Raw genomic sequence first — 19,250 nt, 5'->3', positions numbered from 1 at the left:
TTCACACATGCACACACTCATCTCCTTGCTCAAGGGGGACAGTAATCACCCGCTTTGTCAGTGAAACTTTTCGCATCCTATCTTAGCAGATGCTGGGCAAGAGTGTTACCACTGAGCCAGCAAGTGAAAGTAATGTGAAGGTAACCATTGACAACCAGATCAACATGTGGAAATCATCACACTAAAAATATTCAGTAATACTATGAATAATGAAGGTATTTTGAATATGCTATGGAGCAGGAGTAAAGAAAAATTCTTTTTTGTGAAGACATAAGAGATTTGCTAATGAGTAACAGGTGTTGATAGTTACAGTATTTCTTTAGTTCACTAGAGATCATTCAGTTTGTATTTGCTATTGAAGACATGGTAACTGACATAGCCAACCCCAGTACCCATCAGGCCCACTCTGAGGTGTAAGGACTTGAGGCTACACCATTATAATTCGGCAAAGTTAGTGATAGATTAACCTGCCTACTTCCCTTGGTGGCATCACATATTCACACCTCCAGTCACCTCTTGGCAATTTTGAGCCAACAGAACACCTCCAGTTACCCCTTGGGTGTTTTCAAACAACGTCCACAACAAAGGCTATTACTGACACAAGGCACCATGAGAAACTAAAGCACCTTCTCCATACCATCAAATACCTTCACTGAAATCTGGAACGGAAAAGCTCCACCCCAACATAATTCACTTAACTATCTACAAACTCTCTTTTACTCTAATAACGTTTAAAGCTGTCCAGCAGCACTCAAAACAGTTCAGCAGCCTTATTAGTTTCACTCGGGACTCCTCAGCACTTTTCCCCCACAGAATTTTCATCCACCTAATAATCACCATAATACACTCAACAATGATTGCCTCCTACACATGAAATCAGCTTCTATCAGCATTTTATTTATTTTATTCAATATTTTCAAAGTACATTATCAGTTGGCATCGTCAACACCATCATCCCAGCCCTTCCCACCTAGGGAAGAGGTAAGGAATTTTTTAGACCCTTCTCATCCAAGAATTGGATAAGACAGAACCCAGAGAGCAAGAAAAAACTGACAGCAAGAACTAACCAAAGAGTGATCTATTAGGGACAGACACTCAGTCACTCATCATACAAGCCTCTAGAATCCTGGTTGCAGCTCACAAGCACACCTTCCACAAATGTGCACTTCATACTTACCTGTCAGACAAGAGCCTCATATCTATACAAATTCTTTCTTAACTGCAATAGACAGCTTTCAGCATATCAATTGCATGCATCTGATTTTAGCATCACTGCAGCATCTGTTACTTGCACATGATACAACTGAAGATTACAATTTCTCAGCATCTTTCAATCTTAACAAGTCACAGAATCACCAAGTACGTCAACAGCCACTCTATGCAAAACTCATCATCATCATTATCCTGACCTTTAATCCCACCCAAGGATGGGATGAGGTAAGGTCCAGAAACACGGAAAAAAGTGTGCATGGAAGTGGAAAAACTATCACTAGCATGTTTGTGATATGAACCATCATTCAAATATCATTCAAACTCCCAGAATTTGCAACAAAAGGCAAAACTCATCAATATAAGCTCTATAGCTGTATCATGCTGCCTTCATACCTTAAACCATCTCAATGTACCTCAGTCAACTTCTGTAATATTTGGCAGTTCTGGACACTAACATCTAGAACAATATTTTTCAACCTTAACATTCACAATAACTAAAAATTTTTCAATTAACACATTTTGAAACAAGTCAGTGATACCATACCGAACACCAGTAGTCTCAGTCTGCCACTAGACTACACAAAATAACCTGCAAAAGGATGTAACATCTACACCGAGTTAAGATGGACGGACTTGGGCCTCAGTGGTTCAGTAGCAGTCCCTGAGATGCTGGTCATCAAGGTGGGTGGGCTGGGTGTCACCACCCTCCAGGAGAATGTCATCCAACAGTGATAGGAAGTCACTTACACGCTGACGCTCCTCTGAAAGGCATATTAATGGGGCTTATTCCTATTTTTATTTATTTATTTATTTTTTTGCAAAAACAAAATCTAGGCTGAAAGCCTGTGCAATCTGACCTTTCTAAAGAAAAGCGAACAAAGTTGAATTCAAGATCAGTTCATTTTTCAAACTCTGGCTCCATTTATTTTATGCCATCATTATGTTTACTGCCCACTAATAAAAGAAGTGCTATGAATTAAAAACAGAACACAGAAAAAAAAAAAAAAAAAAGAGCTATTTGCACATAATTAAATAATACTGTATTGATACTAATGATACTAATTATTGTTTTTTGTTTTTTTTTTCATAGCAATGGATTGGGTGAATTAACCCATGGACTGTGCAATTACCCTTTTTTTTTCGCACCCCGTGGTGTACAAATTATAAACTTGAAGATAAACATCCAGGACATCATCTGGTGAAAAGAAAAAACTCTCTCCATCTTTACGTGGGGCCATGCATAAGTTAACGTATGGCAGTAGTGGGGAAAAAAAAAAAAAGTTTATTATAAACTTGATGATAAACATCCAGGGCATCATCTGATGAAAAGACAAAAATCTCTCTCTCTATCTCCGTCTTTGCGTAGCACCATGCGTAAATATAGGGGTCGAGTGTTTACGTTGATGCACAGCCAGCACAGCCTGAACTGTGGCTCGCAATCCACGGATGAATATAAACAACACCAACGACAACGATGACAGTTTGGAGTATAAATTATGATGCATTGATTCAGGAGGCACTGAATCATTTATAAAGACTCCAACATGCTTACATGTGCTGGCTTTGGTCACTTAATGGTGGCTTTCCAATGGAGGAAACAGACCACAGGTTTTGCCTACCCACACAGTCCCAAGTCCAGGCATGGGAACTGAAACCCACAGCCCACCAACTGTAACCAGAGGCTGTGGCAGTGAACTTAGGGCACCCTGCCAGAACAGCTACACCTCCCAAGCATGCCTTGGCACTGTAATTGCCCTGCCATTACAGTATACACCCACTTACAGGGGAGCCTCCTGGGGTGCTACTCCCTGGTTAATAATAATAAATGTCAGGACCAACTTGCCAAGCCCCGGGCTCCTATGCTCCTCGTGGGGCAACACTGGGTTACATGATGAATAAATGAATAATAATAATAAATCAACCAAATACCGTCATTAACATTGTAACAGTAACAGAACTTACTGTATACAGGCAAGTATCTATGTATGTACGTATATACTGTATGTATGTGATGAGTGGATGTGCTAATAAATTAAAAGATAAATAATAAATGACTTACCTTCATTAATGTCAGTGCAACTGCAGAACTGGTGTATGTTTGTTAGGAGTGTGGCGAGTGGCAGCGGTGCATTGGCTGGGGGTACATCGTCCAGGGTTAACAGCAGTGGCCGGGGAGGTGCAGGACCACCCAGAGCCATCGAATAAGGCCGTTTGATCCTGAGGGGCAGGGACACAGATCAGGGGCTTGGAAGTGGATTAGGGATGACAAGGGAATGGATGAAAGGCAAGACAATGAAAAGGGAAGGACAAGGAAGTGGACATGAGGGTAGGTGGACAGTTGATGATGGTGGACAAGGATGGACAAAAATACATGGATGAGAGGTATCAGAATTGATGGTGTGGGGCAAGGGAATGAATGACAAAGGGCAATGAGGGAAGGGGTGATGAAAGTGAACATGGAAATGCATGGGGATGAGGGGTATGGAGTGGATGAGCAGGGCCATGGACATAAGTGTTCCTCTTAACAAAGTAGTGCCAGAAAGCCTCTGAAGCCACTAAGCCATCACATGCCTATAATTCATCCAAGGCTGTAGTTCTTTTATACTAATTTGGCCCAGATGTTCATGCTTTTGGAAGTTACTTCACATAACTGAGTGGCAGAAAGAGACAATACTAAGGTTCTATAAACTTTCTATAGCACTTCTTCTTGACTAGCATCATACTGTAGTGTAAATCTCCTTTACCAAATCAGTAACTGAAATGGAGAGATGACAATTTTAGGCCAAGTTAGAGTAAAAAGCATTCGTTCGTTCATTAGAAGAAAACCTCCACCTACTGTGAAGGCCGGGCCATACACTGGCCCGGTGTAAAAAGTGTATGCTGATGATGTGACATAGTGGGGCAGCCAAGGCATTAATGCTGGTGGTATGTAACCCCCCCAGTTCAAGAAGCCTATCCTACAGTGGGGGGGGAAAAAAAAAAAAAAAAAAAATAATAATAATAATAATAATAATCTGAGAGCATCACAAACATCATCCGGACCTCCGTTCCCACCCAAGAGCAGGGTGAGGAGTAGCAATGTCCAGACAGTCCAAATTTGCCCAATCCAATGGGCCGCGCTTCCATTCACTCATCATTCAAGCACCCGGAATCCTGGCTCCATCAGTTACGCCAACAACATTCACCACGTTCTGCAGCTTCACACAAACATCCTGGTAAAAAAAAATAATGTCATCGTGTCACTAGAGTTCTATCTATCTATCTATTGCCAGATGCCTTAATCCCATAAGAGGTAGCCACAAACAAATCACCTCCATGTCGCTCTGTCCCCCGCCATTTCACTGCCCTGCTCCCAGCTCACACCCCCCTCTCTCATATTCCTCTCCACTCCATCTCATCCTTGGCCTCCCCCTCCCTCTCCCCCCCTCCACCTCATTCACATACACTCTCCTTGTCAGTCTCTCACTCTCACTAGAGTTCATCCATCAGCCAATCCTATGTTGCACGATGAGGAGTGCAGGAGCCCGGGGCTAAGTAAGTTGGTGCTGACATTTAAGATGAGAGTGACCAGCCTCACTCATCCCTGAGTGGCATCTATAGTTGCGGCGCGCGACTCTGAGGTTGTTGTTATTGTGTGCTGGCAACCCACCATTCAAAAGCGCGTCTGATTTCGTGTATAATATGAGACACATGTGATTCGTGTATAACATGTTTGTGTATGATAATACTCGTTTATAATATATTCGAGCATAATACTGTAATATGATTCGTGTATAATATGATACGAAATCGGACGCACATCTGAATGGTAGGTTGCCAGGGTACGATAATGCTAACCTCAGAGTTGTGTGCTGTGACTATAGTGAGCAAATAAATCCCAACCACCCCTTGGATATAAACCTGCACTGGCTCAATCCGATTGGAGCGCCTTAATTACCCACTAAACCACCAGGCGCCATAATCTGGTTATATGGTTACCACGCTAGAGTTAACCATGAAAAAATTACAAGCTACCTGTATGAAAAGACTTTTAAAGGCTACTCCAGAATTTTACACTCAGATATAATGATACTGTCCTTAGTGTACTATATTCTCACCACCTCCAGGCTCTCGTAACTTCAATCTGGTGGTGGCCTTTTAATTTACTCTTGTTATCTCCTGACAAATTCAGTGTTAACGAATCTTTCTGAATTGTCTTCCTTAACCCCTTCAGCAACCCTTAGTTCATTCTTGCTCCTTTGTCAGGAAAGAGTAAGAATGTACTAAACAAAGGAACCACTGAACTGAAGGGGTTAACATTCTAAAACTTACATGTTGACAGTGTGAAGTGATGAAGCAGCCAAGATGTCACTGATGGTGCGGTCAATCTCATCCTCCCTGGCTGCCGAGTCCACATCACACAGCCCTTGGTCCACTGTCACCTCATTCTCTGCCACTTGCACTCCACCAAGCCGAGGAGCAGGTGTTACGCTCTCAGATCTTTAAAAACATATAAATATATAAATAAATGAAAAATATCATAATCATTCACACCTCATTTGCCCCTCCTAAGGATTGGGTTAAGCATGACTCAGAATAGAAAGGCAAAATATGATAAGAGAACTGTCCACAGCATACCTAATAAAATGGGCCAAACACCTATTTACTCACCATTCATGCTCACAGAATCTTTGTTCCAGCTAAGCTCACAGGCATAACCATTTCCACATTTATTTTCCTTTACAGATATGCTTCACACTACTGTCCAGACAAATGCAATCATCATTATCACCCAAAGGCATGTCTAACTTAAAGTATCATATTGCCTGGACACAACTCACTTGTTAAGTGAAGATTTTAATACTGCATCTACTTTATAGTCCCACCACACATCCTCCTCTCCTGCCTCTTGATGCCTCTAAAGTGAATCTTGCATATCTTCACATTTTGATACAGTTCTAAGCAAACACTGTACACAAATGATCATGACACCTTTTATTTCCACATTATGCATTCATCTCTCTCCTCTCAATAACTTTTATATTCACACAGGTACAGTCAAGGACAAGAGTTTGTCTATTTTCTCATCAATTATTCATGTCACTTTCCTCTGTTGGTTAATATCTTACGACTGAGAGACTTTGTACATTTTTTTCTGCCCATTGATGACTCTCTCTGAATGTGAAGGTGAAGGACATGCCATAAGAATGTAGTAGACAGTGGAACAGCAGAGAAAGGCTTGGTATACTGTATTTCTTTTCCCTCTGATGATGCTCTTTGATATGATGTGTCTGGAAGAGAAAGTGATGGATATGCCCTAAATATGCTGTATATAGAATAGAAAGCAAAAGGATCTTAACTGTACTACACAACATCCATTTCATAAATTCCATCCCACTCTCTTCCCTACCTCTTGCTGCCTTCGAGCTGAATCTCGTAGCGGGTAATGAGATCGTGTAGGAAACAGAAGATCTCCCGAGTCTTGTCTGTTACTGGAGTTACGAGGTCCTTTAGGCACGTCAGAAGGGAACACAGGTACCCACATTCACAGATCCTGGCAGTGACAAACAATCTAATCAGACATCTCCCTTCCCCTCCTCCTCATCTTTTTTTCCCACCTAATGACAGGGTGGGGTTGGGTCCAAAAAGCAAGGAAGGAGAATAAATAAAAAGGAGAATTAATTAACAGCATACCCAGTGATTTGGATCTCACACTCATTCACTCACCACTCAAACCTCTGGAATCATGGCTTCACTTCACAGGTAGGACGGCAATAATTATAGTACAGTCAGCAGTCACATAACGCATGACCAGAATGCACAAACCTCTCATAACACAGGAGGTGCCATTTTGTGTCCCAATAATGTCAGAACACGGAAAAAATAGATATAACGTGGTTGGAGGAAGCAGGTCATTTTTTACGGAACCTGACTAAGTGGTAGCAATGGACATAATGTGGCGGGAGGCCCCAGTTTATGTTTCAAAGTCATACTACAAGGCCAATGATCCTCTTCCCTCACTCTGGCTGAACATGCTCTATGTGATCTTTGCTCTTTTTTTGGCCATGGAACCCCATTCCACCTCCCCCCAGCAAGCCCATAAGCTCTTCCATTCAAGGTGAGGAATTCTCCAGTATTTGTATGTAATGAAGTCTTTATTAGGTTGGTAAATGTCCTGGAAATAAACCCTGGAACTTGGGTTTAGGTACCATGAAACCTTTAACATGTAAAACATATGGTCCTATAATGTGGAATTCTCATAAAACAGGAGCTTCCGGGGACAATATTCCCACGTTATGTGAGTGCTGACTGTATCATCATTTTTTTAACACTTCCATTTCCTCATAGAGAGTGCACAAGCCTCAGGTTAGACTGCTCAGTTCAAACATTTAAGGCAAGAATGACCAGTTACTCAACCTTAGTGGCATTTTATCATATTCTGGCTGCTGTCAAATAACTGGAATCCATGTAGGAGAATTCTCTAAGCTTCAAAAGTTATGCAAAAATTTTAGGTGTTAGCCTGGGAGGAGTGGAAATTAGTTATGAGGAGCATGTGATGTAGTACGAAGAGATGCAGACAAATGATGATGTGAAATAGCTTGTGGATGTGTTGGAAATTGTTAGGTGTACCCCGAGATGGTTTGAGACTGACTAAGAGTGTACGTGAGTGAGGTGGTGGGGTAAGAGCAGGCTGAGACTGAGGACGAAATAGAGAGGTAGGGTATGAGGATGGTATGCATTGGAGGAAGGACAGCCTGATGGCACAGGACATGGGTGAAGTGAAGAACATCTGTTTTTGGCCACGGCCTCTGTGATTACAGCATCCATCTATGGACAAAGAAAACGTGACAAAATACCCAACTGCACCAGAGAAAGGGAATTAAGTTTGCATACGAATATACTGACCATGTTAGTATGCTGCGTACACGATTTTTAACCTCATTCTTGTCAAGTTTAGTGATCTTCCCCCGGCTGAAGGTAACTGAAGGGAACTCCCCGTCAACCATGCCTGACAGAGAACAAAAAGATTAACCCCTTCTCTACCATGACAGCCTTTGTATTTCATTCTGGTTACCACTCAGCAATTTCATTCACCTCAGCAATGGACATCTCACAATGAAGTCAGTTCCCAGTACAGGAGCTTGCCAACTTATATATATTCATTTTAAGTCAGTTTAACTTTGTGCAACCTCTTCTGAACATAAGAAACACTAGAATATACAGCAAGGTGAACTGTAGTTTCACACATTTGTAGTATTGTATTTATATATTTTACATAATAAACAATGTACTGTATTTATCCACTACAGGGTATACACATTCTGAGTTGTACAGTAGCTTTCTGAATGTTTTAATTCCTTTTGCTTAAATTTTTTCTGTAACCTCTACAATAATAATCGGCTTACTGTGTGTAATTTCTGACTAACATTCCACCTTCACAAACAGCACCATAATGCAAGCTGTGGACCCCCCTGTACATCAGATGGGCTCACCATGTCTGTTGAGGGCCCAGAGGATGTGTGAGCAGATGAACTCGAGAGCGGCCAACCTCACTTCATCATCTGGATCATCTGTGGCACGCTGCATCACCCTCACCACCAGACCATCCACCTCCTCCTCACTGACATTCACACAACATTATTACCAACACACTTTTGTGGGAAATAACACTGGGGTGATGGTTATATGGAGAAGGCAGCTTTTCTTTGCAGTCATAACTGGGCAGGTAGGTTAACAGAATGCCAAAGTGTTTTGATTGTGGTACTTAATAAATATAATCCTTGAGTGGGTAGGGATTTCCCCACAACAAAGTATAACCTGGCAGAAAAGTAGCTTACCTAAGTGAAAACCTTTGCAGGGATCAAGATATATTTGTTTCAGTCATTCTTACTGGCAAGGATAATTGTGGTGGTGATCTAACCATCAGTACCTGTATTTGTGCTGGAAATAAACTTGGATCTACTCTGACAAAGAAGATGGGAAAATATATCTTAGCTTTTGTTACTTTCAGCTGTGGGATGAAATCTTGCATCATCCTACTACTGTATCCAGGCTATCTACCAAACTCCACAAATGATGCATATTGACCTCTTAATTATTTTCTTTAACTTACCATAACAAATGTTAAATATACATAATAATGTGGTAAGAGTTGTGGTGACAATGAGTGATGTGGATGCCAATGCCAATGATGATGATGATGATGTGGTGAGTGTTCCCTGCTCACCTGTACTTGCCGGCCAGGAACAGCTGGTGTACGAGGGTGATGGCGGCAGCTCTGACGGGTGATTCTCCTTCATTCATCACCGCCCACAGTCCACGGTGGGCCAGATTCTCTCCGTCCAACCCTTCCCACACCTGCCACCACACACCTGCACTGTACCACACCTGTCACCACACATGTGCACCACCACCATACACCTGTCTGCAGTAGTATGTCCTTACAAGTGTCCTCACACATTTGCAACCAATGGGAGTGCTCTTATAAAGTATACACTAGCCCTTGTCCACAGTCAGTACTGCTCTAATGGAGCATGTGACCAAACATACTTTTCACCCAACACTCCAACAGAACCTCCCTCACCTATACCTGAGCACAATGCATGAGTGCAGGTGGGTAATTCTGTGACTGAAAGCGGCATCCCTCACACCTGCTTATCGTTTGCTCTTCATATATGGTTTGAACTTGCACTGTAAAACTGCCCACCCATGTATGATGGCATGTGCAACCTAACCACTGTGATGTATAGTAACAGCAAAAGTTTTTGGACACTCCTCCAGCTGAGCCACAGGAGGGTGTTACACATACTATGTGATTGCAAGACAAGGCACACACTGAAAAAAGAATGAGAAGCAAAGATACTCTGGGAAAGAATGAGAGATATGGGCGGCAGGACATAAGGCTGGCAAAGGATTGTCATCAAACACTCATCGCTGTCCCATTTACTGCATCCATACTGTGCACTCACAAGTCATAATTCTTTAATCACCCTATAACCTTATAAAGATTTCTAACCCTTTTCAGATCTGTTGATGGCCATGTTTAGTCAGAGTGTAGGGTTGATTTGACAAGTAATCAAGGTGACTCATTATTTCCTCATGGCTGAGGTTAAAGAAATATCATGCAACTACAAATTAATAATCAAGATGTGGGTGTGACCTAGTTCTGTCAGGTGATAACAAACTGACCATCAGCTAGGTGTGGTATGGAAGAAATAATTACTTAAATAAGTGCACTTGTATTTCTCACTGTATCGCACCTATCACTATGAACTCTCTGTGTTCTCTGTCTATTAATACTTGTTATCTCCTAATGATTTTCTTCAGCCTGGAAGAGACTTTTCAAACAAGTGGGGTTAAATATTGCCTCAATAAGCCTCTGAGAATATGTGAGGTCATTCCCGAGCCAAAAATCATCTGGTCACAACATTCAAGTACAGTATAACGTATACACATGCATAATGAATCAGAGGTAAAAGTACTTTCTATTCAGCAAGATAAGAAATACAGAACTGTTACTATGCAAGGCAGAAAAAGTACCGGTAATTATACATTGCCAGCTGCTTAATTCAAACATCACTGTGTGTACAGGCTTTTCTTTTTGTTCATTAGTATTAGTTTTTCAACCCTCCTTCACATCACAAACGTCTTAACTTCTTCAGGATGATGATTTGCTTATTTCATTCTTTCTATGTTCATATACCTTTACTCAGCTTAGGAAAGCACCCAGGCAGTAGTGGAGTGTAAAGGCTATATTTAACCCCCCTGGCTCAAAAACTCTCCTGTATGCTGCATGAAATTATTTGTAGATAGCAAAAATGCAATATACACTTACAACATGCCAAAGTATTAAATAGCTTTACAGTACTGTACTTACAAACTAGATGACCTGTTCACCCACATTATGTCAGGCAAACCATGCTATAATAAAAATTACAGGAACATCATGCCAATGAATTAAATAACTTTACAGCACTGCACTTAAAAAATAAGGAGACCTGTTTATCCACTTAAGCAAACCAAGCTGTAAAATTCTCATGCAAGAGGCAAAAGGTGATACAGTAATCCACTACAGCATCCCCACTGCAGTAAGCTTTATGTGACTGAGCTTTATGCTTCCAATACCATCAGCACCTAAAGTCCTGTTGCCTATCCTGCTCTTCTTGCATTGCCACAGCTTTAAACACCCTGACTATGATGATGGAAGGAGACAAGTTGAAAAGTAGGAGGTGTGGAAATGAGTTACCTATGAGGAGCATACAGACACACATACAAATGGAGATGTGCTGGAAAGCATTAGAACTACCATGAGACAGTGTGGCTATGTGGGAAAAATAGAGAATGAGAGACTGATATGGAGTGTATATGAGTGAGGTGGAGGGAGGGAGGGGAAGGGGAAACCAAGGATGAGACAAGAGGGATGGAGTGGAGAGGTATATGAGTAAGGCTGTGAGTTGGGGAGTGGAAAGCCTGATAGTGGAGGACAGAATGACAATGGCTGCAGGTCATTTGTGGTGATCCCTTCCAGTATTAAGGCATCTGGCAACAGTACAGATAAACAGATTATGGCTTTAACTTATTATATTTTATTCCTACTATTTCCAGACAATTTTATTCAGCTAAAGGGGGAATTTCTGAACTAAAGATGTTAGATATATTCTCCACCAACTCCTTCACTTTACATCTTGAGTTGGAAAAAAAAGCACCTGGTAGTAGAAGGAATAATATTAAAGGTACATCACTGTCTGCTGCTGCAAATTCATTAACGTAAGGCTCAAACTGAAAGTGATCTTTGAGAATTCACAACGTCTCTTCCTTAGTGATTTATTATGCACATTACCCCCCAATATCCTCTTGTCTGTTATTGATGCAAACCAGGTTGATATAAAAATAATAAATGAAAACCAGCAAGAGAATATTAACAGAGCAATATGCAAAATAAACTACTGACAAAAGAAGTGATACCAAGCCCTGTGTGCCACCCAGAATATAAGCCTGATTTTCAAAGTGCATGGAGAGAGAGCCAGGGGAGGTGACAGAACTTCAGCTGCTGATATTAAATTCAACCATCACCAGACCCAATTATTAACCCTCTGGCTGCGAATGATAATTCGGAATTATTGTCTATACACAGTCTATACTCTCTTCTCTTTAATTAGGCAAAAATCTGCCACCCCTCCATCTTGAATACTGACAGAGTGATGCTAGAATAAGGGATTATCGATGAATTGCTATGAAAAGGATGTACAGCATAGTAGTGTCTGTCCCTGAGCTCGGGGAGACAGGCTGCAAAAGGATGAAAATCTCAGCAAACTGTAGTCAACACCACTTAATTTTATTCAGGCCAGATACCAACGCAGCAGTGATTAAAAGTTATTTTCATTAGTATTCAAACCAATTTAAATCAAATGATGCCTCCTGCACTGAGGTTGTCAACAGTACAACTGATCTTTTCTGTGGACTAGAAACTTAGCCCATCGAATCCAATGATGTCCCCAACCCCCCTTTCATCTACAGGCTAAAGGAAAGGCTTTTCAAACCGGAGAGTTCAGATACAGCCTTCTTTAATGCATTTCGTACTAAGTTGCGCTCCAAATCTGAACAAAATCATATGGTGGCAGCAAGAATAAACTCAACATCCTCAGGCTCAATGGTCACTAATTGCCAATATCAGCTAATTACTGTACAGTTACCCCTCACACTGATATTCTCACTGAGGCTATTTCACTTTTACACTACAAATTTTCTGATGCTCCTTTCCACTTAACAGTACTCTATTGTTACTTTTAATGATAACTTCAAGGCAAAAATACAATAATATTTTTTCAGCTGTAAAGTGGAAAAGTGAGTGATATGTGTGTAAAACAGTCACATAGGTGCGAATAAGTATAAGTGCAGCTTGGCCTGGTAAGTCTTCACCATCACATTAACTAAAGTGCCTGTTTTCACTATCCTTCATGACTCATTCACCACCAGCGGCTGACTGGTAGTGTACGGTGTTTAGGTTGCCAGGAATTTTAGTTGGATAGTTTTGGACTTGGGTTAAACACAAGTATTCCCCAGCAATGTAAGCCCCCACAGATCCAGTAACACCAATAATTCAATTAACTATGATTTTCAGCAACACAGCCCTTCATTAACTGTGAGATGGCAGTCATTCCCAAAAGCTGCTGGAAAAACTTTCAGACCAAGAATTACAGTCCCAACAATATTATATACAGGTACTTCTAACATCAGATAATTATACTCGGTTTAGAGGAACCTGATGCAGCCAAAGGGTTAAATTACCCACCAAACTGGTTTACATTATGTTTATGTTTAGAGACAACTGACCAAAGCCAGCATGTGTATAACCTTACCCTTTTATTGTTGGAACAGCCTGAGGCCACTTTGTGATTAGTGTTATCTCTGGACGACAGATCACTGCACACTGACGACCATCTCCTCTGCAGGATAGGAGGAGGAAGTGGAAAGAAAGGAGAGAAGCAGAGGAGGAGGGAGGAGACAGTTTCAGTTACTGTGTGAATACCGTAGGTGCATGTCTTGCTTCAGTGCCATCAGTATTCAAATATACTGTACACATATACTGTGTACTAAAATTGGTGTTTATCAATGGGTTATAAGAGCTTTGATTTTACCACTGCCCTCTCCAGGTACAGTAAAAGAAGAGACTGGACATTACTTAGCCTGTATATCCATTTCAGGCATCTTCAATTGTAAACTTAGCCCCTCCAAGCCTTGCATTCATCGATGCACAACACATCCATATAATCACTGTCAAATCCGTATGATTAAGCCTATGAATATTCTTCCTTTACTGCCCAGGTTTCACTACCACACAGCATTACAATCCTAACACATGACACATACTACGAACCCTTAGCATTTACTGGAGACTGTTGGTAATATCTTGACCCTGAAGAGAGGGACAGCCCATCAAAAGATTTTCTTCAGTTTAGGAAAGATCATGAAGCAGGGTTCAAGTTACACTACCAAGTACTGCCAGAAAGGAATCATCTACAAAGCATATAACATTTTCCAAAGCACAAGCACTACATCATATTACATGTGCAGGGCAAGAAAAATATGTGGGAATCAGCAATAAAGCAACTCACACATGGGAACTTTTGAAACACCATGCACAGAAGTCTAACCAGTCATAAATATTGGTGACATATTTTTCTGGCATGTCCCTAACTTGCTACAACAGAACCCAATCCTACAAGGAATTAAAGGATAAGAATTTCCACTTAATGTCTAACATGAGTACTGTAGTTCTTAAGGATTCATACTTTGTCCACTCATCAACCAAGCTTTCAGTCATCTCCCTCTCGCCAACACCCTTATTTAGATAATATATATACTGTACTGTATTACCTTGAATGTAAAATCAGGAGCAGAATTTCTCCTAATATTGGTGAGATCAGCTTCACACTTAGCTTATGTCCATTACTTTCTTTCCTCTTGAATCATATCATCTTTGGGCACAGTGTCACACCCAGCCTCTCATCCTAGGAAGGTTAGCCACTAGAAAGTAGTGAGAGGCACAAGTGGTGGAATAAGAGAACTGTAAAATATGGATGGATGGTGTGTTCTCCTTAAGTGGAGTGAGATTTTGAGGATGTGGATGGCATGTGAATACCTGAGACTCATTTCACTCAGCAGACTGCCAATAGTTCTTTAACTTCTGGATTCTACCTACCCAATTTTGATGGAAATCAGGGTTGTGATGATTCTTGGCTTCTGCACTGCTTTGCTTCCGAATATAGTATATAAAGACTCTCCAGCAACCTATCTTGCTATTAAAACTAAACAGATAAAACCCAGAACACAATATTAAGGTGTGATATGCAAAATTAGTCCCTAGAGATGAAATGCCCAGGAGATTCCTGAGCTCACAAGAGTACAGTTCTAGCACACATGCATGCACACACACACAGCCAGTGCAACATATCTGGTGCTGACCTTATCAATGGATACTATTGTTGCAAGGAGAGTTAAAGCGCTGGCCCGGACATAACCCTCCACATCCCCCAGCGCCACAACAACTGCCCGGTCCAAACCATACCGCACCAACCAGTCCACAAAGTACGGGTATTCTGGGGGAGGTAATACGGTCATCATCACCACCACCATCATCATCATCATCATCAAAGTCACTTTAAACCTATCTCTCACTACAAAACAGGGAGGTATCACAAAGAACAGAACAGATGACAAGACACGGAGAGGCAAGATGAGGAGATAAGAAAAGAGAAAGGGAGATACAAACAGAGAGACAAGAAGTAAGGAGAGTGAGAGCACTGTCTCTGATATAACCCACATAGCTCAATGCCATAACCACTGCCTCATCCAAACCATACCACACCAACCACTCCACAAACTAGAGAGATTTGGGGACTGAAAGAGAATCATTTCACAGCCATACCATTCCATAAATTATAGGTTATCTGAGAGAGAGAGAGAGACAGACAGAGTTATCTACTTCTACTACTCTTCCTTTGTTCATCTACCTCCATATCACATTAAGCTGATCTTTTCTTTACACGGTACAATTGCTGACAGCCTTCCATCACCACACACAGTATGATGATGTATTATTCTATTTTATTCTTGTAGCCCTCAAATTGTTTTACTCAACACAGGACAAGCCTCTCACAGTGAATGGGTTAATGACGTTTAGCTGTTGCTGTGTGTGAAAAATCTATTGGAAACAGAATAAAATCATCAGGAGACAGCAAGAATGGATCACTAAATGCCACTGTACTGAAGGGGTTACTCACAGCACCTTAAACTTGTCAATATCCACTTACTCCCCCACACAGTCCTACTTGTAACATCCCTTACCAAACACTCCACAAGCTTTTTACATCCACTTGTTTCCTTCAACTTGACAAAACTATAAAAACAACAGTGGTGAGTTACTTTCCCTGGAATGCATAAGTTGTTAAATGGATTTCTTTCTAATTCACCGACCAATGGAGGTTACTTACTCCCTCTTGCAAATTATGAGCTAAAACTTACTAAATCTATATTTTCCAATTCACTGACTCCCTCCCCTCCCTTCCTACTGAGCTAAAACTTGCTAAATCTATTTATCCAATTCACTAACTCCCTCCCCCACTCTCTACTGAGCTAAAACTTGCTAAATCTATGTTTATTTCCAATTCACTGGCCCTAACTACACAACAACTGCAGTGACATACTCTCCCTGGCCAGCTTCATGCATGTTATGAGGAGTTCCAACGCAGAGTCCCTCACTTCCCACTCCATGTCTCCAAGGTAGATCGTCAATACCTACACAGGTGAGTAAAATATATCGTTGTTATAAGTTGCCTTCTCTGATGTTTTCTTGGAAGGTCAACATAAATTATAAAACAAGTACAACAAAAGTGTTAAATACAAGAGCTTCAGGGCACTTTGGTTAATGCCCTTTGTGGTGTGGTGTGGTGTGGGACAGTAAGTCTGTGCAGTGTGGTGTCGTGTGGGAGGGTAGGTCTGTGCAGTGTGGTGTGGTGTGGCAGTGTGGTATGGTGTAATATGCTATGGCTTTGCTAAGGTTGCTAAAGTCCATGGGACTGAAGTCCAAATATTGTTTGCAGGATACATATACCTGAGATTGCTCCAGGAGAAGCTCCTGCAGCTTAGAATTACTTTCTCAAGTTCCACTGCTACTTATAAAACTTATGTGCTCATTTCCCCCAAGTTACAGTACCAGCTGTAAGTAAAAAGTTGTGACACTTTGGAACACATTTCTGACTTACAGTGAACATTCACTAGACTGGTAAAAACATTCTGTCTCACAAAATACCCATTGTGATGCATGGGAACTGGAAAGTTATTCAACCAATTAATTATTCAACCACTTTTTTATGGAAATCATCCCTGTCGAATAGTGGGGGAGAGGTGTATTACCCACTGTGATGTGTAGATGCCTGAGGCTAATTAAGGTTATGTAACTGGACTGGGTCACTGGTTGTATTATATAAATGAAAAATTTCCTGCCAACTTGTGTAGGTGCAAACTGATGTAAAGGGCACCCAACAAACTTTTGCTCTGACTGGCAATTAAGCTCACTAGACCAGCAAGCATCTACACCTGGAAAGAGACCCTATACAATAATGAAATACCACTGAAAAGTTAAGCTGGCACGTCAAAAGTATGGAGAGTTTGAGGGAAGGCTATGGAATGGTTGACAGTAGCATAAATGTAGCAAAAATCTAAATTCAGTTTATAGTCATGATCATCACAACCACCACCAAAACAACCTTCTTCTTCATCATCATCTCTGATGCCTTGCTCCCTCCTGGGAACCCCCCAACAAGGGATGGCCAAGACAAAACCACCTCCAGGCTCCTTAATCTTCATATAATTCTCTCAGTTTCTCTGTCTTCATCTTTTTCTCTTAACAATGTGTCATTATATTCTTTTCCATTCCACAAAGGATCTGCTTCTTTCAACATTCATAAACACTGTATAACTGCGAATTTTCCTTTGTGAATAATATTTATTAGAACTGGGTACTGTACTGTGCTATATATTGTCTGGCAACTGATGAAAATTGAGCATTTTTAAATTTATGTGAAAACAATGCCATAGTCACAGTCACATCGTCAGTCACCAAGCTCTTTACATATCTAACAACAGAAGATGTACACTGAGTCACTTTATCTATTTATAAACTGTAGATATATACAGCACTATACAGAACACTCTTCATTCACCATCCATCCATATAGATAAATCCAGCATGAGTAAAATACCATGGTGCATGAACAGCAAAAGGGTAATTACATTCCGCTACATACCTGTCCCATCATCTCAATGCTGTTATATTCGAGCTTCTCACTGTTGACCAGCATGGACATGACAGGCGGGATAAAGCGAGTGATGCAAGAGTTCATGGCCTTCAGGATAATCACTTTTACCTGTGACAGATGGAAAAATAAGGGAAAGTTACACCTGGTTAGCTTTAGCTATGTTATGTTTGGGTTATATTACCAGTCAATGTTTTATTGGGTTATGTTGGATATGATGAAGTTACATTAAGACAGACAGACAACTTAGGGTTAGGTCAGGTACTGGAAGTTAAGTTAGGGAAAAACTGGTTCCAAACCATGGGTGTCATTCTCAAATGTGTTGGTGAATATTTTGAATACCGCGCATTTGATCAAGCGTCCTTCCCAATGCTGTTTCAAGGTGAGTAGTATTGAGAAGGTTCTTTCCTCCAGCCGATGTTGAAGCTGCATTGCTCCACCCAGGGCCCCACCTCCCACCCCTGTAGGCTTCTCCCCAATACCCACTGGTACTGTAAACTATGGGAAGTAAGGAACTGGCTTAAACATGAGCAAATTTCATGCAATTTTCTCTAGTTTACTTCAGATTCCCTGTTGCTGTGGTCCTAGGCTTATCTGGACATGAACCCAATGGACTGTAGGCCTTTTACCTGCCTGCATCTGCTGAACACAGAATGGGTCCTTTATGGGGGTCAGGAGGAAACTGTGCAGTGTATCTGTAACACTGCCTTGCTTTATTCATGCCACCACATGAAGGCATCCCTCTCCATCACAAAATCAGCTTTAACAGCAGCAGTCAATTTTAAAGAAGCAATTTTTCTCTACTTCACTGTGCATTCCAAGATAAAAAAAAAAAACAGCATTATAAAGGGTACCTATAACAAAACCTGTGTTGTGCAGCACTGTATTTTGTTTACCTGTGTAGTGATGCCCTGGATCTTCACCATGTCACACAACATCCCCATCAAACACACCGATACATAACACTTCCGCCAGTCAATGTTAAATCTGTGTGGAAAATGACATGCACAGAATCAACTGTCTCATCTCAACCAGTGCTACTACAGAGTGTGTGTTATCGTCTACCAGTGTTCATCATCATGTTTCATCAGTCATTCAAAATTATCAAAATGAGGCTGGCATTTGGTCAAAATGATGTGTCCCAAGACAAGTGATGGGTAAAATGTGTTTCAAAACCTCAGTTCATTTAATCAAATAATATCTTTATTGCTCATGTAATGCCACTCAGGAATGAGTGAGGCT

At 41.1% G+C, this 19,250-nt stretch overlaps 1 protein-coding gene across 1 annotated transcript in view; it reads right to left on the bottom strand.

Moving 5' to 3' along the window:
* Positions 1 to 1,768: 1,768 nt before the first annotated feature.
* Positions 1,769 to 19,250, bottom strand: part of LOC145397605 (uncharacterized) — a 36,692-nt gene continuing 19,210 nt past the window's right edge. The window contains exons 12-23 of the mRNA XM_080270646.1: positions 18,905 to 18,995; positions 18,000 to 18,119; positions 16,398 to 16,488; positions 15,157 to 15,290; positions 13,551 to 13,637; positions 9,419 to 9,549; positions 8,685 to 8,812; positions 8,098 to 8,200; positions 6,602 to 6,745; positions 5,524 to 5,691; positions 3,272 to 3,429; positions 1,769 to 1,973 (exon numbers count right to left, since the gene is read on the bottom strand). Of these exons, the coding sequence (XP_080126772.1) occupies positions 1,861 to 1,973; positions 3,272 to 3,429; positions 5,524 to 5,691; positions 6,602 to 6,745; positions 8,098 to 8,200; positions 8,685 to 8,812; positions 9,419 to 9,549; positions 13,551 to 13,637; positions 15,157 to 15,290; positions 16,398 to 16,488; positions 18,000 to 18,119; positions 18,905 to 18,995 (1,468 nt within the window). The 3' untranslated portion in view covers positions 1,769 to 1,860. The remainder of the gene's footprint in view (positions 1,974 to 3,271; positions 3,430 to 5,523; positions 5,692 to 6,601; positions 6,746 to 8,097; positions 8,201 to 8,684; positions 8,813 to 9,418; positions 9,550 to 13,550; positions 13,638 to 15,156; positions 15,291 to 16,397; positions 16,489 to 17,999; positions 18,120 to 18,904; positions 18,996 to 19,250) is intronic.

This window comes from Coenobita brevimanus, chromosome 42 (genome assembly GCF_032717465.1).
Source record: "Coenobita brevimanus isolate Jiangsu-jjx chromosome 42, ASM3271746v2, whole genome shotgun sequence".
Classification (NCBI taxonomy): domain Eukaryota; kingdom Metazoa; phylum Arthropoda; class Malacostraca; order Decapoda; family Coenobitidae; genus Coenobita; species Coenobita brevimanus.
This window is presented reverse-complemented; position numbering and strand designations above follow the sequence as displayed.